At 44.6% G+C, this 24,958-nt stretch overlaps 1 protein-coding gene across 1 annotated transcript in view; it reads left to right on the top strand.

Annotated features, from left to right (window-relative positions):
• Positions 1–24,958, top strand: part of SPON1 (spondin 1) — a 250,802-nt gene that overhangs the window by 135,209 nt on the left and 90,635 nt on the right. The window contains exon 6 of the mRNA XM_036119322.2: positions 6,021–6,169. Coding sequence (XP_035975215.1) covers positions 6,021–6,169 — 149 coding nt within the window. The remainder of the gene's footprint in view (positions 1–6,020; positions 6,170–24,958) is intronic.

Raw genomic sequence — 24,958 nt, 5'->3', positions numbered from 1 at the left:
TCTGCTGGTCACTGGCCACACGGTGCCTGGATAAGTCTGTGGATGGGTTGACCTGGGTCTTCCCGGAAGAGTTAAGTGACAAGATTATCCACTTAGACATAAAAGGAGGACAGGCAGCAGGACTTAAGGACTGGAGAAGCTTCAGTGCAGTGACCATAGCAGATCCATAAGGACCCAACCAGCGCCAAAAACCAAGATTTGCTGAGGTACAGTAGGTGAGGCTGAGATTGGATAACGGGAGGTTGTAGCAATCTAGACACCAAGGCTGTGGGACGTTCTCCAGGGAAACGCTATGAATGTTATGTCAAGGAAATGCATGGGTGACTTTCCACAGGACTGAGATTGGCAGGGGAATGCAGCCACTGACAAAGCAGGCCAGCAAAGTTGGGCTGTTGCTGAATACCTGCCGAAGGCAGAAAACTTCAGAGAATCCATCTACGTGCAGCACGAGACAAAAAGCCGGACACGGTTCTTCTTTCATCAGCGATGGCCTTTTCAGCATCATTGTGAATTTAGGCATCACTGGTAACTTAGCACCAGCAATGACAACAGAAAAGGTGTCAGAAGTGAGCTTACTACACTTACATTCAGGACATCTCCCTGGAAGGGCTTTTCAGACAAATGCACCTGGTTGCCCATCAGTATCTCAAACTCAAGTGTCTAATCATTTCTTCCTCCCAGCTTCCCACCTGCCTCTGTTCCACCTATGCCTCAGATGCTTGGGAATAAACATCTAGACCCTGGTATGTGGAGGCCACAGAACACTGCTGGAACCAGAGAGAGGCATGCTAAACCAAAGAGCTTTGGCCTTACCTGAGAGCCAAAGAGGTTGGCGATAGTCTTGTTTCTCTGCCCCTGCCCCTGACCCCAAAGCTGAAGCCCGAGTGTTTCACCAAGGACCTCAGTTGTAGCCCCCTTGAGCATCCCTTTAAGCCACAGCATGTACCTTGTCTCCTTCTCCCCAGGCCCCCCGATACCTGTGGCTTCTCCCTCTCCTTCCTCCCTTATTTCCTAGAGGATGCTGGGGCCCAGTGCTGCACTTTTCCATGTCCCAGCTAACTGGGTCTGCTGAGCCACCTCATTCTCAGGCCCCAGACCACTGCGTCCCATTTAGAGGATTCCCTCCTGGTTTTTCTTTCAGCTTCAGGTCCTTGCATCTGATATTCTGTCCTCTCTACCCACCAATTCTAAACCAAACTGCCTTCCAATCACCTACTCAGATATTTTGTGTTTCACATGCCTTCCAGAAACTTGTCTGGATTTGCCCCATCCATCCTCTTCATATTTAATTTGACTGGCTAAGATTTATTAGGCCCACTTTGTGTTCCAGCCACTAGTCATGACTTCATGGACTTTAGCTTTAGAACAACACCAAGAGACTGGTCGTGTCAATATCCAGATGAAGAAGCTGAGTTTGAGAGTGATTACTGACTTGTCCAATCTAGAACTGAGCTTAAGAACTGAGCCTAGAATACACAGTGGTCTGATTCAAACACCAGAGCTTTAACTACGTCCCCAAACTGCCTCCTGAAGTCTGTCCAATCTTCCCTCTTATTGGCTCATACCTCTGATCCTGTTTCTGCTTTCCCTCTCCACTGCCCTAAGTCAAACCCTACACAACTCACGCAGGGAGTGTTGATGGGTCTCCTCACCCTGGGCCTTCTCCCTTCCCATCACTGGGTGTGGCCTGATGCGGTGTGGTCAAGAGCACAGCTCTGGCCCCAGACAGATTTGACCTTGAATCCCAGTGTCCTCACTCATCGACTCTGTGATCTTGGGTTAACTCACTTGACCTCTCTGAGTCTGGGTTTCCTCATGTGAAAAATGGGAATTCTGATAGCCTCTGTGTCAGAGGAGGTTCTTTTTCTGAGTGTTTAATGCGATAATGTAGGTCAGTCCTTGGCACAGTGCCTGGCACTTACTAAAGGCTCAATGCATGTTAACTATCATCGTATGGTTCTTCCCAGAAGGAAACTTCCATCATATTTCCCCCCTTTCATGGTGGGCACTCAGCACTCTCCTCAACCCAGTCCTGACTTTCTTTTCCATCTTCTCTTTTTGCCTTCTATCCCTCCAGTCCACCAAACAGTCTCCTCTCCTTCTTGACCTCTCAGTGCAATGTAGGGAAAAGAGCATGTGCTCTGGGGTCAGGCAGACCTGGGTTTGAACCCTAGTTTTGACCCTTGCTAGCTCTGTGAGCTTTGGCAGCTTCCTTCACATCTCTGGGTCTCAGTTTTCTTATCTATAAAATGAGAATGAGGGTGTAGTGAGGGTTACCCCTCAGAAAGCATTATACCTGACACCTAATAGGTGTTTAATCCTCTTATATATGTCATCACTGGAATTCCTGCTTCTCCTGTCCTGCCAGTCTTCTCATGGGAGCCTCCTTCCACTGGGAAAGTTTCCTTGCTCCTCCATCATATTTGGATTCCTCTTGTGGATTCTCATTATGCTTTCCATCCATAATAATACTGAGAATTTCGCATTGTATAGTTCTTTATAGTTTTCATAGTTCTTTCCAAAACCAGCCCAATTAATTTGCACAACTCTGAGCAATAGTCCGACTAGTAATTATTACCCCTATTTTTAAAAGGTAAACTGAGGCTCTGATTCATGGTCATGCAGGGAGGCCTGGAGTCCAGTTCTTCTGGCTCTTGGTCACCAATGCCTCTACTCCCTGTACCATTCTGCCCCCGAGTGACTGCCACTCACCTGAAGTCGTCACCCTTTGTAATGTTGCAGATTGTTTTCCATGGTTTCCTGCCTCGTCCCCCCAGGGAGGATAGAGTCTGGTCCTCCCCCTAGCCTAGTACCTGTCAGATATCTATTATGTGGTTGATGTCATTCAGTGGGTTGAAATTTGAATTAATGTGGTAATTTGCAAGACCGGTGTAGGAAATTAACAACTAAACTGATCAGAAAGTTGGACTGGTACAATGACATTGTATTCAAATGTAAGAAACCATAAAGACAGATCCCATTCTTGAGGCACCTGTTTCTCTGCACTCATGCCTTTGGGCTTGGATTCTTTGGATTTGGGGACTTTGCAGTTAGCTGCTCCATCCCCTCTGCTCTGTGTTCTTGTTTCTATAATATCCCTGCCCATGCTGGATTGTAAGTAATCTGCTGAGCCATCTGTCTCCCCGCCCCCCCAGACCATGAGTCCCTCCAGGACAAGCACCTATCCAATTCCTTTCAGTGGCCAGGACCTGCCACTGTGCTTGGCACACAGTAAATGGAAGCCAAATGAATAAATCAGAAAGATCCATCTGGGCCCATCCCCTCATCTCCCTATGATTGTGCTCGTTCCTAGTCTCTTCTCTTATCCCACAGTACATAGATTTCTTATCTCCTATACTGAATAAAAGGCAGGTTTCATGTTTTACTCATTTTTGTAGCCTCCCTAACAACCAGGAAAGGAGGAAACTGTAATTATTGAGTGTCTATTGTGTGGCAGTAGTGATTTCACATATATTATCTCATCTTTTAAAAATGGAATTTAATTCTTATAATAGGTCAGTAAGATAGGCATTATCATCCTTGAATTACAGAGGTGGGAGCTGAGACTCAGGGAAATGAAATAATTGGAATTGGACCAAGTTGACCTAGCTAGAAAGTGGCAATGCTAGCATTTGAATCCTTGTCTGCAGGCTGTAAGACCAATGCCTTTCTTTGTTGGTGGTGGTGGTGTTTGTTTTGAACAGCATGCAGGTGAGCTGAGTGTGTTAGCCCAGTAGGTGTCAGGAACTCTGCTGAGCTGAGACTTGAATTTAATCACATTGAATCAAATCTGTGCAAGCCTGCTCCCAAATGCTTCAAGCACGTATACTGCCTACCTTCCCTTTTGATTGTTTGGATGAAATCCTTTTGAAAACATGCACTGACCACTCACAGTGCATCAGACACAGTGCTGGGCACTGGGGACACAGTGCTGAAGACAGGTCTCCTCAGGGACGTGACAGTCTGGTGGGGAAACAGACCTGTAGCGGTGATCATACGTGTTATCTGTGCTGTGGGGAGACAGGAGACAAGACTTAGGTCAGTCTAGGGGGACCTTGGGGGACTTCTGGGTAAATCATGAAGGAGGGATGAGAGTTGGCCAAGCCAAGCAGGAAGAGAGCCACGGGGAACAGCATGTGCTAAGCCCCAGAGGTACAGAATTGTAGGTAGGATGGGTCTGGGAAAAGGGGCCATTTCGGTGGAACAAGGCAGAGGGAACAGGAAATGCTGAAGCTGGTCTCCCTGGGTCCACAGCATGAACCAAAGGTCACGAGTGGCTCTCAGCCCTTGCCCCTCCACAAGCAGTGCTCCTGGCTTGGATGACAGCTAGGACAGTCTGGCCACATATCTATCTGTCTTCTCTAGGGAACTGATGGGTGAACACAGTGTTTGCGTTTCCCAGGTGTGGAGGAAATAATGAGCAAGCAATTGGGCAGGCGGACCTAGTGATGTCATCTGCCTGCATGGGGCGGGGGCGGGGAGGCATGGCTGCCCTCAGCAGTCCGGGAGGGGGGCTTGGCACCTGAGTTCTCGATGTGCCCCTGCAGCGGAGGGCTCCAGGGTAGCAGGGAGCTGATGCAAACAGGATCAGGCCCCGTTCAGAATGGTCTTCTTACGTGGTGGGTGGAGTGGAGAGTTCTGTCACCCCGGGTCACATGTGTCCCTTGTGTCCACCCAGTTCCACTTTTCCTCTTCACTATGCCTGAAAACGTTCTTTAACTCAGGGCTTTATTAGCCAACCAAGAATGGCTGAGAGCTGAACTGGCCTTATGATGAACTGTATGTTACTTAACCAGTTATTAATATATATACATGTGTATATATATGCTATATATGTATATTTTATGTATATATTACATGTGCATATATACATGTGTATATATTATATGTATATTATATGTGTATGCATGTATCATGTATGTATATATTTATAATATATATATTGTGTGTGTGTGTGTGTGTGAGTATGTGCGTGCATCAACACTCATCACATGCAGAAACAAACCCAGTGCAGTGCTGATGTTGACTCTCCGTCCCTCTCCTTCCTCCCACTGGCACTTTGAAAACCCCTCAGTCAGTTTTGTCTTAGTCCTGTCCAGATCTTGTTCTGTTCTCCCATGCGTCACCCACTGGTTCCCTCCTGCACCCCCGATGGGCCCCCTCCCCCGTGATCCTCAGTGGACCACTGTGGACCAGTGCCTTCCACATATCCAGACTGCCTGCCCCATCCTCTCGCAGGGCTAGCTCACCTGCCCCTCATCCTGGAAGGCACAGAAAAGCCAGCTCAAAGTCAACCCTGCTCATTTCCGAGAATTGCCCAAGCCTACTCCCCACTCACTCCCTCTACCCTTGGCTCCCTGCTCGTGCTCTCCCACCACAGCTCTACACTCCCATTTTGCTCCCTCTAATGCATTCTTCACACTGCTGCCTGGATGGTTTATCTAAAATTCAAATGTGATCATGCCGTTGCCCTGCTCAGGACCCTTCAGTGGTTTCAGACCCTTTCAAATGACATGCGAACTCGTGAAGCATTGAAAGCAGAGCCATCCATGAGCAGGCTCCTTCCTACCTCTCTGGCATCGCTTCCTACCTCTCCCCTGACAGTTGGTGACACAGCAATACTAAATTACTTATGGCCCCCCAAACACACGATGTTATTTAATGCTTCTGAGTCTGCCAGAAATAGCCTCTCCTCTCCATTCTGTCTTACAAATCCGATCAGCCTTTCAAAGCCTCGAAGTTGTCCCCCTCTCTGAAACCCTCCCAGACAGAAGTCATCATTCTGGGCTGCCTCTGTGTCTCACTCAGGATCTGTTGTTGTCCTGTCTGCATATCCCCAAGACCTTCTTGCTTCCACAGATGGTCTTATTCATCTCTGAAGAACACAGGGCCTAACACAGAGTAGGTGCTTACCAGCACCTGTTGAATGATTGTCGAATGACACTTTCCTCCCAGCATTTAAGGGGCTCACGTTTTCACCACAGCCGCACTGATCCCTGCATCCTGATTGGCTTTCCCAGGTCGGGCCAATCACTGGTCTGCAATCATTGGTGGATCCCACTCCAAGAATTACGTGCTGTGGGAGTACGGAGGCTATGCGAGCGAAGGTGTCAAACAAGTTGCAGAACTGGGCTCACCCGTGAAAATGGAGGAAGAAATTCGGCAACAGGTAAGAAAAACAATCACAGAATGACCAAACACCAGGAACAGAGTCAAAGCATCCCTTAGATTTCTTTTCTGGGGCCTTGAAGTTTATAGTACGATGTGCTGGAAGATCGGTGCCCTAGGAAGCAAAATCTATTTGCTGAGTTTGGGGGGGGAGGGGTTAAGTCAAGTTGAGGACAGAGACACACAGGTCCCTCTTGTTGTCTCGGATTTTCCCTGACCGGATTTGCGTTTTCTCCAGTTTTTGCTAAAGGCCACCACTGTGGCCTCCTGGGTGGGATGCCATGTCTCTGGTCTCCTGAGAGTCGATGCAGTGGCTTTCAGTTTTCTTGCTATGATCCTTGAGAGAGGGTCAGGGGAGGGACACCGAAGTCATCCAAACCGAAATCACCATTTCAGAATCACCATGAAAATAAACTGTTTATCAGCACTTGCTTTTTGTGACCATGCCTTGAGGCGTTTGACAAACTCGTCGGTCATTAGTCATAATAGTTACAGACTGAAGCATCTTCTACGCACCACGTACGTACCGTACCGTGTTACGTGGGCCCAGGAGCTGTGCCACCATCTAGGTCCCACTCATCCCATGGAGAGACGAGGACGAAATCGCCCGTCGTTCTTTCTGACTTGTTTGACTGACAGTGCTCTATTGTCCCTCATCCAAAGCACTAGAAAGAGGCCAACGAGGGATCTGGGAAGAAGAGTTGCAGCTTTTCTGTGGCCATCCACTGCTGCACTGTGGAGAGGTGACAGGCCAGCTTTGGCCATCGCCACCCACGGAAGCCCTTCAGGCCTGAGAGAGCTCAGTGGGCAGTCGGGGCTCACTGCCCACAAGTGCTCAGGAGGGAGTTAGGAAGGAGCAAACCATGCTTGGGCTGTGGTCATTTCACACCACAGGTCACTGCAAGGCTGTCCCACATCTGAGACTACAGGAGGCCCACGTGTCATAATGTGTATGTGCCCAGGAGCCTGAGCAGCATGGGAGGGCAAGCACAGCTGAGGCCCCCAGTGCTTCCCTTTGAAGTCTCCCATCAGGACTCCGGGCTGCCCACAAATCTTAAACTGAAGGCAACAAAAGTCACCCTGACGCCTCCTATAATCCCCTGAGGAATCCTTTTGGACCAGAGTCCAAAAATGCTTATGTTTCTAATTAATTTGATTTAAAGCCTTTTCTACATTCTTGGGGGGAAAATGTTTAACCAGATGTTTTAAGATTGCACGCTATTCATCACAAGGGTATCCAACCAACTAGTCAGTGTTTCTCGGACCCCGCCGCCATGCCTCGTGGCTGGCATCACGCATTCAGGCTAGAGCACAGTGCAACATCTGCCAAGCCATGGAAGGCTCCAGCTTGGTCCTGGTCTGTCCAGCCTGTCATGGGGGGGGATCCTTTGTTTGGGACCACGAGAGTCCACGTTCCTCGGTGGTACACTGGCTTATCGAGTCCCGTTGTGTGGTGTGGTAAAAAAAATAAAAAAACAACATTTGTTACAAATAATAGTTGAACTACTAAAGTTTGCAAATGCATTAGGTCAAGGTCAAGGGCATCTTCATAATAATGCCAGTCTCCTTCATTGTCTTTCTTGAGAGATTTCTGGGGAGAAGAGAAACATGTATGAGTCATGAGAAACTGGGACCGGTTGTGCCAAAAAACATTATTTATCATGTGTTATAGCAGCACAAAGGTTGGAAGCTGATGGATGGGACCCCCAGCCTTAGAGTGTCCCCCTTAGGGAAACGTTCTTTGCTTGGCGTGTTCCTAACCAGGACACATGGGATTAGCTTCTGTGCCACAGTCTGCCTATCCCAGCTGGCTAGTATTCCCGACATTAAGTCATAATAATAAGTTTAATGATGAGGACTGCACATGGGAGTTAAAATTCCACTGAGCATATCTGAGGGTGTGTCACCACCTTTCAGGCCCCCTGGTGCTGGATATCTACTTTTAGCTCTCACGTCTAGTCTGAGAAGACAATAGTATTAGCCCCGTTTTACAGATAAGGAAGCTGAAGCACGTCAATAGCTAGAGAATACTAGAACTTGAACCCAAATCTGCCTCGCTCCAACGCTTGTACACAGTCCCACATATATAATTTGCAGGGCCTCGTGCAAAGTGGGGTCCTTATTCAAGACTTAAGAATTCTAAGGTGGTGGGCGCCTGGGTGGCTCAGTTGGTTAAGCGACTGCCTTCGGCTCAGGTCATGATCCTGGAGTCCCTGGATCGAGTCCCGGGATTGCTTCTCCCTATGACCCTCACCCCTCTCATGTGCTCTTTCTCTCTCTCATTCTCTCTGTCTCAAATAAATAAATAAAATCTTAAAAAAAAAAGTAAAAAAGAATTCTAAGGTGGTGATGCTGTGAATTTCACAGCATGGGGCCCTGGGAGGCTGCTGGGCACACACCCTTGAAGCCAGCCCTGCCCGTCCACTTCCCTGCCCCCCACAGCTGCCCCACAGAGAAACTCCTTTCACCAGTCTCTGAGATAATCCCTGTCTCCAGGGCTCCACTATGAGTGCAGCAAGCCCCCAGCCCCTTGGAAAGTCAGTCGGATAGCGTGATTTCCAGATCCCTTCTTTTCCGAACATTTCAGAGTTTTCAATATTGTTCCCTGCAAACACATAATTTATTATGTTTTTCTGTCGGGTAAGGAGCAACATAAAAAGCAGCAAGAATATGAATCCTCCTAGAATATAAAAGTGTCCTCTGAATAACTGGGAACTTGTTTGAACACATCTACAAACTAACACAGTGTTCTCAGGCTTTAATGCCTTATATCCTACCAATCTCTCTATCAAAGAACCTGAGTCCAACCAGGATGAAAAAAAAAAAAAGCCCTCTTTTCCCAAGAAAGACATTTATATGCTTACTAGCATTCTCTTATTATAGACTTACCGCTCACTTGCAAGTTTCAAGGGCATTAAAAATCACAGTAGATATTGTTGGAGGTAAATCTTATGCTAATGGCTTTCAAACACAAATGAACAAAAATAATAATCCCATTAGTAGAGGAAAATTGTAATAATATTATTGAGTATAAATTTTACTGTTACGATAACTACAAAACAACCAAGAAAATTAATGAAAAATCACAGTAGCCTTATTGCCAAAACTCTGGTGGTCAGAGAGAGTGGGGGAAAGGCGCAATGCACACTTCTTAGCAGAGAAACAGAGTGTCCTGTTGGTGAGTAGGGACTGTGGATTAGAACTACTGAGCTCAGGCTAGACAGACAAGTCCCAAATAGGCAACCCAAGGCAGGTGGAGGCAGTAGGGAACGGTAGGTCACACTTGTAGGTAGAGCCAGGAACTAACAGTGAGCGGATATATACTCACTGTTATGAAGACGTTGCGCTGAGTCCATTTCCACGTTATCAAGCACACACTTACGGTGTGCGTACTAGGTGTCTGGTTCTCTGCCAGACATGGCCCCAAGATGGCGCCCCATTCACCATGTTGGTCATGCTAGAAACCTACTCATCATCCTTTATTCTCTCCCCTGCCCCAACTCTGGCCATCTGTCCTAAATTCATCCAGTTCACTCCCTCATCACCACTGCTCCATCTAAGACATCCTCATGTCCTGCACTAGTTTTCTGATCTCCCTGACTCCAGTCCTCTTCCTCTTATCCACACTGCTCCAGGGCCATTTCAATAAAACACAAATGAGATTATGCCATTCCCTCCGACTAAGATGTCCTCACTGACCCTAAGATCAAGTTCAAACTCCTTATCATAGCTTGAAACCCCTCCATGATCCAGCCTTGTCTCACTTCTCCTGTCTTATTTCTTGCTGCAGCTCTAAGTTTTGCCCATCAAGAACCGTGTTCAGTCTTCCCAAAGAGCCATGCCCCTCTTGCATCTGGGTCTTCCCTCAGCCTGGAACATCTTCCAGCTCCCCTTCACCTGGTGAACTCCTAAGTATCCTTCCAGGCTCAGCTTAAATGTTGCTTCTTCCTGGAAGCCTTCTCTAATTCTGTACAAAATGAGTGCCCTTGCCAGGTGCTCGCACAGTGCCCAGTACCTCCCCTGTCGTCACCACCATCACATTTACTGTAAGTCCTTGTCGGATGTGTCTCCCTCACTAAACTGCAAAGTTCCAATCTGTGCTTCCATCGTCGTATCCTCTGAGCTGGGTAGTGTTATCTGCTTCATGAATGTTTCTTGAGTGTATTCATTTAGCCACTCAACTTTACTGAACACCCACTAAATGCCAGGCATTACAGATACAGCAGTGAGCAGATGATTCCCTGCCTGTGTGGAGTCTACGTTCTAGCAGGGGAGTCAAGGAGAAAATGAAATAATTAGAAAGTAAGTAAAAAGAAACCAATAAGAGGTGACAAAGAAAGCAGTGTTAGGGAGGGACCTTGGAATTAGGGTGTCCGGGAAAGGTCTCCCCGAGGAGCGACCATCAAGCTGAGACCCAAAAGAAAAGCATAAGGAAAAGGTCATTCCAGATGGTGACAACGGCATGTGCAAAGGCCCTGGGATGGAAAAGAGCTTGTCATGCTTTAAGAACCCAGAGAAGACTGGTATGGCAAGAGGAGAGGGAGGGAGGGTAAGTGTGGCCCAGCATGAGACCGAGTTGAATGGAGGGCCCTTCATCTCCTCGCTGGAGAAATTCACAGGTGAGGTGAGAGAGGCAGGTCCATGAACACCTATTCCCATATAAAGTACTTGGACTTCAGGGGAATCTCTGCATCAGCTGGGAGAATGCAGGTATTAGACTGTGGCAGTCCTTGATATGCCATTTTCTGAACCAGCCCAGGCTTTCATGGCCTCTGTCCCCATGGCCAGAGACACATGTTAGTTTCCATGTCACTTGGGGAAGCTGGGTCCAGAGCCCCTTCCCTCAGCTTCCTTATCTCCCCATGCGGACCCTCTCCTAAACTGGATCGTCCCTGCCATTTCCTTCTCTGTCTCCCAGGTAGGCGGTGTGTCCCTTGAAGGCAGGTGCTGGAGTCTCCTTTTCAAACCCACCTCTGCTTCTGTTCATACCTACTCTGTCACTTTATTATGGTTTATTTTATCTCTTTAATTTTAAACATGTCTAATTGTCTCTTTCAGATTACTCTATTATCTCCAGGTCTTAGGGACTAATCTTCCTTTGAATTGAACTTGATGTCTCTCCCAGTCACTAGTTTCTTCCTTTGCTTTTGGGTTGTTCGCTCACCTCCAGCAGATGCTTTTCTTTTTTTTCCGGTGGGCATCCTATGTGCTCGAGGTGTGGTGCTTGCTTGGGGGGACAGCGTATTTCCATCTTGTCAACCCACATTTTTATGTCCTTCCTCAGCTTGGAGTTCCCCCTGAACACCCAGTGTGAATACGGACTCTGCTCTTACATATGAGAAAGCCCAGGGCTTCCAATCCCTGAAGGAGAATTTTTACTCAGGGGCCCGGATAGAGCGCAAGCTTCCTTGCCGCCTTCCTGAGGTGATTTGTGGAAGGTTTCCCCATCCCCTGTTCATAAACAGGGCAGCCCTTCAAAACGTCTAGCTTGATGCCACTGGGGTCTTCCCACATCTCATCTCACGCCAGCTCAAGACTTCCCCTTCTCCCCTCATGTGGCTTTGAAACCTCCACCCCTGCCCCTGGGGCCCGCATCCCAGTCCGTGGCCCCCACAGGCCACCAGCAGGCCAGGCTGCTCACTACTCTGGGTTAGACTTTCCTCCCCAGTGCTGGCATTCAGGAAATTTTTCTAAATGTTTCTAAGTTTTCAGTTATGTATTTTTAAAAATGTGCCCATTGTATTTTGTCTGACATGTTTGTGTGTGAAGGAGGAGGGAGAAAGCTGGGCTTTTGCATCAGTTCAGTGTTTCGTGTCTCCAGTTGGCCACCTAATATCTCCAGCACCTAACACGGTGTCTCATGCATAGTAGGTGCTCAACAAATATCTGAACTGACTCATTGACAAGCAAGCCATGAATGTTTTTTGCATAAAACCATGAGGGTTGAATGGCCACTCACTCATGGGACATGCTCCAGAAAAAAAACACTCCAGCTTTTATATAACATATAAGTCTGGACATATAAGTTATGTATATATAACTTATATAACATATAAGTCTGGATTCAAGACTTACCTGACCATAAGAGGTCAGATAATGGTGGGCCCTAAAATAGGCATCGATTATTTCATTTCAGGAGGCCTTGCTTTGGCAGATGACTTAAGCCAGCCAGCAGGATTGTCACACCACCTGTGGCATAAGAATCAATAAACAAGCAGGTGTTCTTCTTCTTTAAAGTTTAAATAGTGTGTAGGGCTCTGGGAACTTGCAGAAAGGATTTGAGAATTTTCTTTTCTCGTCTCCTTTAAAACACTTAAATCATATGTCTACCGAGCATTTGTTTTTCCTGATTTTTGAGTTTCTAAAACGTGATCACTTTCCTCTAATTAAAACCCTTGCCTTATTTCTCATGTTTTCCATGGATCATGACATGCTGCCTCATTTGGTTGAGAAAGCCACTCACACCCACACACACACACACTCATTACCAGCTTTTATTTATAACAATAAAGCTCCCATGATCTTCAGTACTTGTGAGAAGTAGAACTGTATAATAACTAAAAGCATTGGCTCTGAATCAATATTTCCTGTGTTCAATCCTCGCTCCATCACTTACTGTGTGACTTTGATAAGCTACTTAACCCCCCTGTGCCTCAGTTTCCTCTTCTATGAAATGAGGGTGGTAATAGTACCAACTTCGGAGGGTTACCATGGGGACTAAGTGTACTGATATGTGTAAAGTGCTTGGAGCAAAGCCTTCCCTGTAGAAAGCACTCACTGAATGCTACTTGTCATTGCCATGGTTTCATTGTTGGGTCTTCATTTCCTCCTCAGTAAAATCAGGGGTTGTCCTCAGATGGAAAAACCTCTGCAGGCGCTAGAAAAGCTAGTGACTCTAATTGTTCAAGTTCATCATGTCATTCCTCAGCCTGAGAACACCCACAGAATGCAGATACAACTCCTTTGCCATTCCCCAGGCTCTGCCTCTTCCTGTCCCTCCTCCCCCTGCTGAACAATGCCATCTCCCCATATGCCCTAGCCCTCTGTCCCAAAGTTGACCCTAAACAATTTGAGGTTAATAACTACACCCTCATATCAAAAAGGAGCCACAACAAAACTCCATACCCATACCAACCCTATTCTTGTCATCGGACCTTTCCCCTTCCTTGGAACAGCCTCATCTGGATGTCCGCAGAAGCTGGTTCAGTGCCACCTCCAGAACAAGGTCTAGAGGGAACTAAAACCAGGAGATCTTCCCATATGCAACGGGACACAGCCAACAGTTGGAAATGCAGACAAGGCTCCCAACCTAAGGAAGCAGGTGGTCTAATGAAGCTTCTTGATGATAAGTAACAGAAACCTACTCAAACTAACTCAAGAACAAAGGAAACTTTATTGTAGGGACAAAATAGAATTTAAGAGAACACAAGTTAATACTGAGAGCAAAAAGCCTCATGAAAGCCATAACTGGAAGGCATCAGGCTGAGACAAATTATCACTCTTCCCCCTCTCCTAACCCCACCCCACCCCCAGAATCACATAGTCTTTTCTGTGTTCTCCTATGTGAATCTCTTCCCCCATCCTTTCTCAATAGACCTGCTGTCCCTGCTTTCTTATGTTGTACATGGCCCCAAATGTTGGCTATAGAACTTTCTTCCTTGGCTTCCCATAGCCAAATGAGCTGTTTTGGTGGATCTTAGCTGAAACACCAGAAGAACAGATCGATCATTAGACAGCACACGGGCACCCCTGTATCAGATGTCTACCCCCTAGTCCAATCAGTGGTTATCTCCATGTAAAGAACCACCCCACCTGTTAGTCCATATAGGAACTATGGGTAGGGCAGTTTATACTAAAAAAGGAATAGAAAATAGAAATAAAAAAGGAATAGAAAATAGAAAGTAGAAGGTAAATTGATTGACATTTCAAGGCAGCAGTGGATTGGCAAGAATTAGAACAGGTCACTGAACCATAGCCAAAGGACCTGAATTCAGGGTATCATGTCAGTCCTGCAGGAGAGAAGGAGAGCGCTAAAGAAAACAGAGACAGCATGAAGGAGAGGAGAGGTTAACAGAACCCCAGGATGCAGAGCTAAGCCAACTGGGCAAGAAAATGTTTGGTCTAGAGATTGTTTCAGCCATTGAAGTGGGACCAGAGGGGCATCACTAGACCCAAGCATGAGGATTTGGAAAAAGAGAGAGCAGAGAAAGGATATGGGCATGGAGAGCACTGTCAAGACCACAAGGTACCCTTGCCACCTGCTGCCTTATGCTTTAATGTGGCTTCCTAAGTCTTTGACCTTGAGTAGGTCACCTAACCTTCACTGACTCTTAGAGTCTTCATTTGCAAAATGGTGATAATGAGAATACGAACTACATATGTTGGTTATGAAGTAATATGTGGAATCATATACATATAGTGACTGTCAAAGTATAAGCCCATTATTATTACTCTTATTGTTGGGACAAAAAAATCAAATTTGAAGGATTTATCATCCTCTTTTCCTCCCATCTTCTAAGATGCTTTGGTTTTACTGGGTGGGAATGTGACTGGAAGAGGTAAAGTGTGCCACACAGAAGCTGCCTGAGAGTGAAGACTAGGAAAGAGAAGTGAGGGAAGAAGGAAGGCCAGGAAGCTGAGACAGTATTAGAATTTTTTTTTTTTAAAGATTTTATTTATTTATTTGAGAGAGAGAGAATGAGAGACAGAGAGCACGAGAGGGAAGAGGGCAGAGGGAGAAGCAGACCCCCTGCTGAGCAGGGAGCCTGATGTGGGACTCGATCCCGGGACTCCAGGACCATGACCTGAGCCGAAGGCAGTCGCTTAACCAACTGAGCCACCCAGGCGCCCGACAGTATTAGAATTTTAAGGAACGAGAAGAGACATATTTGAGCAGCTGCCATTTGGAGTGGAAATCAGGGAGAGAAGGAAAGGGCCAAAGAAGACTTTTTTGTGCATTGAATTTCTACAAGAAGAGCCATCGAAAGGTAGAATTTAGCAGTCCACTTTGCAAAACACTGTGTGAGGTAATTTACCCTCTGCTGCCTCCTCAAGAAGGCATTCAGTAAAGACCTGTGGTGCTTTTCAAGCTTCTTGGAGTCAGACTGGGTAGATTCCTTTAGGTATGTCACCCATCCACCCAAGGCCCCCAGCGGGGCCCAGTTTTATTTGGCTCACATTAATATCACTACCCATACCTGCTTTGTCCTTCCCATCTCATTCAAGGCTTAACTCCATGGAGTGTGTCCAAGTGGGCATGCGGTTGAGAGAAATATGGTGATTCTAACGGTGGGCACCGGGAAAGGAGTTAAGTAAAGATTCTCAGTCACAGACACTTGTTACGGAAATTAGAACATCCTTGGAAAGGTGTGATTTCAGTCATATGAAACCTTTTGTTTGCTTTCAGTTGAGTCTTCAAACAAATCCAAATCACAGTAGGACAGGCAGCCAAAGTGATTCAGCAATGCCTGTTCTTCAATAAAATTGGCGCGGGCTGCCTTTGCTGGAAGGAAGCAGAGCCTGCCTCTTAGCAGCAATTCCCAACCTCCGCAGTCTTCCAGCAGAGCCTCGCTGATCCCTGGAATTTTTCCAGAAAACCTCTCTTTGAGAGAAATGGGGGACAATTTTACTCAAAATTTATAGATTATTTAACTCACTAAAAAAATCTATTTTTACAACTGAGCCAAAACATGGCAAACAGAAGGCAAATTTAAATGGGGTATAATTAATAAGTTGCCTTAATATTTAAAGGGCAGCTTGGCAATATCTGTCAAAATTGAACATTTTCTTTTTTCTTCCTGTGGCAAGAAATACATAACGTAATATTTACCACCTTAACCATTTTTAAGTGTTCCGTTCTGTAGTGTTGAGTATATTCACATTGTTGTGTGTATATTTTCTTTATAACTCAACATAGTAATTCTGTATCTAGGAGTTAGTCTTTAAGAAATACTCTCACACAAAGGTATATGAGGAAGGACATTCATTACAGCATTGTTTATAAAAATAAGAGAAAGAAGCAATCTTTTATCAATAGGGAACATACTAAAAATTCTGGCTGCTTTTATACAGTTCAATACCATGCAGCTATTAAAAAGAATAAGGCAGGTGTGTATGTACTGATATTAAATGTTCCCCAGTATATATTGTTAGGAAGGGAAAAGCAGGACAGTGTCTCTAGCTTGCTGCCATCTGGGAAAAAAGGCAGCTGGGTCAGAGCCAAATGATTACCCGCACATATAGCATTTTACATGCATAGAATATCTCTATGAACATACACCAGAAACTCATTGTCTCTAAAGCAAACTGGGAGTGTAGGGGCCAGAACTGAAAGGTTGTTCACATTTTATCATATACCCCTTTGCACTATTTATATGTATATATGTTACCTTTTTAAATGAATGTTATTTAAATAAACAAAGAAAACTTTGATACGAAACTGAATATTGTAAAAAGACCAATACTCCAAAATAACCCATAAATTTAATATGCTCCCCCCAAAAATCAAATAAGTTTTTAACTTATACAGGCTGATTCTATGGAAATGAAAACTTAACTTGTCAAGAATAGCCAGAAAATATCAGAAAGATAGTAATGATTGAAGGGAAGGGGGGAGAGAAAAACTAGCCAAATCAAATATTTGCAAATGATATATCCAATAAAAGGTTAATATCCAAAATATATGAAGAACTTACACAACTTAACACAAAAAAAGCAAATAATCTGGCTTTAAAAATGGGCAGAGGACCTGAATAGACATTTTTCCAAAGAAGACATACAGAGGCCACAGACACATGAAAAGATGCTCAACATCCCTCATCATCAGGGAAATGCAAATCAAAACCACAATGAGATACAACTACCAGTCAGAGTGGCTGGTATCAAAAGTATAAAAAATAACAAATGTTGGTGAGGATGTGGAGCAAGAACAGCCCTTGTACAGTATTGGTGGAAATGTAAACTGATACAGCCACTGTGGAAAACAATATGGAAGGTCCTCAAAAAATCAAAAATAGAAATAACATATGATCCAGTAATTCCACTCCTGGGTATTTACCAAAAGAAAACAAAATACTAATTCAAAAAGATATAAGCACTGCTATGTTTATTACAACATGATTTGCAACTTTATTTGCAATAGTCAAGATATGGAAGCCACCCAAGTGTCCATTGATAGATGAATGGATAAAGAAGATATGATCTCTCTCTTATATCTCTCTATATATATATAGAGAGAGAGAGATCTGTTTCTCCCTCTGACCCTCCCCCCTGCTCATGCTCTCGTGCTCTCTCTCTGATGAATAAATAAAAAATCTTTTAAAAAATAAAATAAAATCTTTAAAAATAAATAAATAATAAAGTAAAATAAAAATAAAAAATGAAGATAAAAACCATTAGAAGAACACATGAGAGAGTCATTTTTAGACTCTAAAGCAAAGTCCCTTCTAAGCATGCCACAAAACACAGAGGTCATAAAACAAAAGACTGATTAAGGAAACTAACAACAACTTTTTAATTCTAGAAAATACTTGAAAATTTTAAAGGTAAAGGACAAAGTAGGGGAAATATTTGTAGCCCATACAATAAACAGAGGGCTAATTTCTTTAATACATAAGGAGTTCTTATGGGCTGCTTTCTAAAAGATCAATAAAGCAATAGAAAAAAATTCTCAAAACACGTGGCAATTAGATGGCTTTTAGATATTTTAAAAGATGTTCAACCTCATTCACAATTATGAAAATGCAGATTCATTCCACAGAGCTGCAATTTTTGATCTATTAGGCTTTTTTTTTTTTTTTTAAGATTTTTGTTTGACAGAGAGAGAAAGAGCACACAAGCAGGGGGAGTGGCAGAGGGAGAGAGAGAAGCAGGCTCCCCTGCTGAGCAGGGAGCCCGATGCGGGGCTCGATCCCAGGACGCTGGGATCATGACCTGAGCTGAAGGCAGCCGCTTAACCTACTGAGCCACCCAGGCACCTGATCTATTAGGCTTTTGATAACCGTGTGTTGACAGGTATAGGAAAGCAGACACCTTCCCGGCTGATTGTAGCAGTACCGACTGGTACAACTTTGCGGGGGGTACATTTCTCTGACTCAGTAGTTAATATCCAGGAATTTATATATGCAGAAAGACTTACACATAGGAATGTGCTATTTACTGAACACTGTAACAGAAAAAGTGAAAAAATTTAAATATCCATTAATAGGGGACCAGCTAAATAAAAATGAGAATTTGAAATTAAACATTGTCAAGACAAATCGTCTAGCTAAAAAAGAAAGCGCAGCAGAGTATTTATAGAGTGCCCCATTTGCGTTATCTTTTTCTAGACGTATGCCAACATCTCCTGAAGGGTGTATAAGAACATGAATAGTGGTTGCCTTGGGGGTGGGGAACTGAGAGATTAAGGGATAGGAATGGGAGGGGGACCTCCCATCGTATTCCCAAGGTGCCTTTTGAATATTGTACCATGTTTTTGCAATATCTATTCGAAAAAGTGATTATTCTTTTTTTTTTTTTCCGAGATTTTATTTATCTGATAGAGAGAGAAAGAGCACAAGCAGGGGGAGCGGCAGGCAGAGGGAGAGGGAGAAGCACGCTCCCTGCTGAGCAGGGAGCCTGATGCGGGACTCCATCCCAAGGTCCTGGGATCATGACCTGACCCGAAGGCAGATGCTCAACTGCTCAACCGACTGAGCCACAGGAGCTCCCTAGCTTAGGAATCTTTAAAAGATACCATATAAGAAAGCATATTGTGTGGTCTTGGTAGATTGTTCTATCCTAGTCATCAACAGAGTGTGTCTAGACTCGCCAGTGTGGTGCCAGTGTGCCCTGAAAACCCCCACTAGTTTCCTGGGGACTGGACTGGTCAGAGGTATGGATTTATAATCCAGGTGGCCAGAAGCAGTTTACTCAGAGAAAGAGTACAAATCATAGCCAAGGAGGAAAGGTCCAAGTCGGTGCCTGGCCTTAGGTCTGAGGGGTGAGGCCACCAACAGGAAGTCCATGGAAGCCAGATGGCATAGAAAGGGCTGTGATGTGCCCAAAGCCTCTTCTGGTGTGTTGGCAGCCACATGGCTTAGGATGGCCTGACGTCTCCAAGGGTCAGAGGAGACCAGCCAGAACTTTCTGAAGGCTCCAGAAGTGATCGCAGCTACCCCTTTTCACCTTTGTGGCCACCAGGTGGTAAGTCTATGTGCTGTAAGTGTTTACTACTCTGCAGAAGAGAGAACCTTGTCAGTGGAGCGTCCCACATTCAGGGGTCCTGCTGGGGCCTGTGTGAGCCTCACGAGAGTGTGAGCTAAGTCAGCATTACGCAAAGTGTGGTCTGTGGAGTGGTGCCTGTCTGCAGGCCATTTGCTACCAGCCCATGATGCGCTAAGTCCGTAAGTTAAGAAGAAGCATTTAGAAATAGCACTTTAAAATTGTCTCAAGAATCTAATAATAAAAAAATCAGAACTTGGGTTTTGTACACTTTTATTTACGTCTTTTACTATTACATTTTAATTTTACCAAAATACAGTCTGCAACAGATTACATCGTTTAATAACAACAGCAACAAGCTGGTCTTTCACTACAGAGTTGAGAAGCATTATTCTAGAGGCAAGGACTCTATCTGAGCCATTTCTTTACATCCCAGTACCTGAGTCAGGGTCTGGGATAGCGTAGATGCTCACACGTGTCGACCACAGTCCACAGGTTTTTTTGAAATGAGAAAACCAAGGCCTGGAAAATATATGTGACTCACCCAAATGCGAATGGCAGCACAGATCCATACCCCAGAACTCCTGACTTCCGTTCTGGTGCTTTCTCTTCTCTCTGCTAAAAGACAGGAAGCTTAGGCAGCCCTGGAAATCTCAGGTTGTTGGATGGTACTCATCCAGTTTCCTGAAAAACTTAGTGTTCACCAGACTCTTTCTGAGACAGTTTACAGCTAGACTTTCCAAAGAATATTTGCCATCTGGTGGTAAAAAAGGTGTATGCGCTTCGCATAGACATTCATTCATTCATGTGTCAAGCACCATATTTTCGAAATCACATGGCCGTAAGAGGCTCATGGTCTCTTGAGAAAGACTGACATGGAAATCGGTGGTGACAACATAGCATGACTTGGGCGGGGGAAGTCAGTCCAGGTCATACTGGGAGCATAAGCAGGACCTTCCCTGCTTCAGGAAATGGCAGTACCATGAGCAGCCTTAAATTCAATAGTTTGATGCTCAAAAAAATATTAGCTCTGTCCTTGTCTTGTTCTTCCTGGACCATTAGGATAGCAGTTTTTGTTGTCACCTTCTCTGTGTGAGGATGAGCTCATGAACTGAGCGTGTTACAAATGTAGCCAGTATGTGCCCTTTTGGCTGAATGGGGTAGCTGTCCCAAGGGCTGTATCCCTCGCCACCACTGCATCTGGTCTTCAGGTCTGCTCAAGAATGCAGTGTTCGTTTCCCACCTCTGACCAAGAGTGTCTGCAAAGGTCCCTCCTGGCCGTGCAGTTCTTTGGCTCTCTCATCCTGAAGCTCTCATGTAGCTAAGCCCGGCATTCCCCTAGCAAACAAGTTCATCCAGCCCAAAGAACCAAGAGCCATGCACTCAGTAGTCCAGCTTGCCCGCGGTGAGGGATGCATGGCGAAACGGGGTAGAGGACAGGCCTGTAAATGGCTTTATCTGAAGTCAGAGGTTAGAATCATCTCATGAACGAACTTGAATACCAGGCTGTGGAGATTAGATGTAAGCTAGTAGGAATAGGGCAGCCACTGAGGGTTTCTGGGAAGAGAAGTAACAGAGACCAGGGCATTCATTCATTCAACATAATTATTGACATCTATTGTATGCAAAGCACTGAGCGGGCCCCTGTGCTAGGCCCTGAAAGCACAGAGATGAGTAAGACCTCATGTGGGAGACACATCACACCATCCCCCTGGGTTATAATGCACTCTTTACCCCATGCAACAATTTAAAATCCTTGTCTCGGGGAAGGAAAGAAATTAAATTGTCTGAGAAACTTCCTACTATATGAAATTAGCTATAGAAATTATAAAGCCATAAGTCAGACTTCCAATTGTTCTGTAACTATGTAAACATAGCAATTTTTCCTTAAGATAGAAATATATAAGCAAACAAACAAAAGAGGACACAGGAGCCCCATCTCATGGAGAGATGTACTGCTGCCTCCTCAGGTTCTGTCCTCGAATAAGAACACGCCTCATTGACACCATGTAGCCAATGAGGCTTGTAAGACCTGGCATGGAGGGCTGAGGGAGCAAAGGGAAAAGCAAGCAACCACAAGCTGATGAGCTGGGTGTTACGGTAGAGTTTTGTGGAAGGTTACATGGGGGCACGAAGGAGAAAGTGTCGGTCCTGTCCAATTCTGTCTTGAATGAAGGACCTCACGAAACCATGAGCTGAATTTTGAAGGAAGAGAGTTTGCTGGTAGACGAAAGGGGAGAGCACACCAGGCCGCGTGGAGGTGTAAGATTCCTTCATGAAACCCTAAGTGATGGGAGAGCGGTAGGAGACAGACTAGGCAGGACACATTCATTCACTCATTCTTTCCGCAAAGGTTTCCATTCATTCACTTACTCTTTCCCACAAAGGTGCACCTATGGTGGGCCCTGCCATCAGGTAAGCAGGAAGGCAATCACAAATGCACAGACACAGATTTTATCTTGAGAGAGCTCAAGTACTCAGAATTCAGATAGGCAGAAAACCCAAAAAGCAGTACACCGCCTTTGCCTCAGGAAGGCAAAAGGAAGGCAGGCTAACAATTCTCTCCAAGTCTTCCTAGTCAAGGAACGGGCTTATAGCATGCCATTTATGGTGTCTACACCATGCCAGACACTATGATAGACTCCTTACAGACTTACCTATCTGAATGAATCTTCACAGCAAGCCTGGAAGGTGGTTATCATTCATGTCACTTTCCAGATGAGGAAACCAAAACCCAGGAAAGTTAGGTAAATTTTCTAACCCCAGGTCACACAACTAATAATCAGTAACACCTGAATCTGAGTTCCTTCCTATTGGCTGGCTCTTTACTTTTCCTCATGCTGCCTCTCCATCCCTAGAAGGGCTTTCATTCCGCATCAGGATCAGAATTCCACCCAGCCTCCTATATCCTACCCTGTCATGATGCCTTTCCTGGTCCGTTCAAATGCATGTTGCTGCCACCTCCTCAGATCTTCCAGAGCATATTGAATCCTAATTTGGCCCATTTCCTGTGGGCGTCTGTGTCTGCCTCTGGAAGAAAGAACACAACGTAGGGGTCCATCTGAGAGGGGCTGTGGCCCCAGACCCACCCCTTCCTCTCCCCATTGGTGCTTTACATGTGACTGGCTCATAACACATTTGTAAGTGTCTGTGGAATTCAGTGAAACCCTTTAGCCCTGGGTTTGCTGACAGGAAGACTGCTTTAGCAAAGGCAGCCATTCGACCAACTTTGTCTCCATAGCTACCACCAGTTCTCCAAACGATACCCTAGCTCCCAGTAGGTTCCAGTCACAGTAATTCTTAATTTATCTTCCTATTTGGAAGCAAAATTACTGCTTCATTAATCAATGGGTATAGAAAATCAAAAGTCTATTAACTGGCAAGCCAATGCTGTTCCAAAGGGCATTGATCCATGTATGTTATGGGCAGCCTGTTCATTGGAAACTACAGCTCCTGAGAGCAGTGTTGGGGCGTCTGGAATGTTTTTATCCTTTAATGCACAGGCACATATCAGATTCTTATGGTATTTTTTTTTTTTTTTTTTTTTGTGGTAGGAGAGGGGAGACTATTGGCTTGTCAGTAATATGGTGCATGATAGGATTTCATAGATGCATATATTTAACCGATAAGCACCGACAGACATATTATGTGTTTTCTGGAGCAAAACTAACTTATTCTTTAAAGTAAAATGAATTCCCTGCAGAATATATTCAAGAATAGCAATAAATGCAAACATAATGGGTATGCTCACCTGTCTAATGATCTGGGATCAGCACTGCAAATATGGTTGGGTCTTCCGAGATGAGGATTTCCTCTATACCAATGCCCAAAGGGTTATCTTTTTCAAATGGACTTGCTAATTATTTAAAAGTCACCCCTTTGAATGATCTACATGCAGAGTAGTGACTCAAACTTAAGCAAATACATATATTTCAAAAACATATAATATACAAACCTAGCCACAAAGAAGTGGATCTGAGATGAACTCCAGAGCCCTCCAAATTGGAGCCTAAGACGGTATTTGTTGCAGAGTAGGTTTCTCGTCTGGGTTAGGGCTTTATTTTATTATTCCAGCTTCCACAGTGGTTTTGCATTCTTTTACAAGATGCATTGTTGACTCACTAGAGTCTAATATATTAGCATGGAATATACTTTTGCTTCTTCTGGGACAATGCAAGGACCTTGGGACATTTTAATTCCCTGCACCCCACTGCTGCCTTAATAATGCCAAATAATGAAATTTTATATATATTTAGCTCTACGAGATGTTATTCATATTATTTCTTACTGTCAGTATTCATTTGGCATTACCCCTATATTTACCCCTTCTGTTGTTCTTCCTTCCTTTCTGCATTTCCATTTACCTTCCAGGATTATTTCCTTCTACCTGAAGAACACCTGTACCATTGTCTTTAGTGAGAATTTGAAGGTAAAACTTTCATTTCTTGTCTGAAAATATCTTTATTCTGCCTTCATTTTTGAAGGTTATTTTTTAATAGGTAAGTTGGCAAATATTTTCTTTCAGTATTTTAAAGATGTGATTCCTCTGCCTTTGGCTTCCATCATTTTGTTGTGAAGTCACCTGTCAGTCTGACTGTTGCTCTTTTGAAGACAACATGCCTTTTTCTCTAGCTGCTTTTAAACTTTTGTCTTAAAAAAGCTTAGGTGTGGTTTTGTTTGGATTGATCCTTCAGCGGGTGGCTGTAACGCTTCTCAAATCCATGGCTTCCTATCTTATGTCAGTTTGGGGAAATTCTGGCTATTGTTTCTTCAAAGATTGGTTCTCTTCCAATTTTCTCTCTCCTTCTGGGACTCCAGCGACACCTATGTTAAATTTTGCTATCATTTCCCATATGTTTCATATGGGTTTTTTTTTTAATATTCTCCATCATTTTTCCCCTCCATACTTTAGTCTGGATATTTCCTAACCCCATCTTCTTCTGGTCTAAACTGTTAAACCTGTGAGTTCTTAGTTCCAGTTATTGTGTTTATCAGTTCTAGAATTTCCGTTTGATTCTTTTTTACAAGCTCCAATGTTGCTAAAATCTTCCATTTTGATTTCTATTTCTTTGAACATGTTAATCACAATTTTTGTTTAAATCCAGGTTTGGGGCACCTGGGTGGCTCAGTCGTTAAGCGTCTGCCTTCGGCTCAGGTCATGATCCCAGGGTCCTGGGATCGAGTCCCACATCGGGCTCCCTGCTCAGCGGGAAGCCTGCTTCTCCCTCTCCCACTCCCCCTGCTTGTGTTCCTGTTCTCGCTGTCTCTCTCTCTGTCAAATAAATAAATAAAATCTTTAAAAAAAAAAAAAAATAAATCCAGGTTTGGTAACTACAATATCTGGATCATCTATGGGTCTCTTTCCATTGTCTTTTTCCCTTGGTCCAGTATCCTGGTATGTCTAATGATTTTTTACTGAATGCCAGACATTGTACGTGAAAAACTGTAGAGGCTCTGGATGACATTATCTTCCTTCACAGAAGATTTATTTCCACTTCTAGCAGGCAATTAGCGTAGGGTAGATCACTTTAATCAAATCTTGGATTGGGCTGTTTTGAAGCTGAATTTCAGTCTTTGTGAGAGCTGTTTT

The sequence above is a fragment of the Halichoerus grypus genome, chromosome 11 (genome assembly GCF_964656455.1).
Source record: "Halichoerus grypus chromosome 11, mHalGry1.hap1.1, whole genome shotgun sequence".
Classification (NCBI taxonomy): Eukaryota; Metazoa; Chordata; class Mammalia; order Carnivora; family Phocidae; genus Halichoerus; species Halichoerus grypus.
This window is presented reverse-complemented; position numbering and strand designations above follow the sequence as displayed.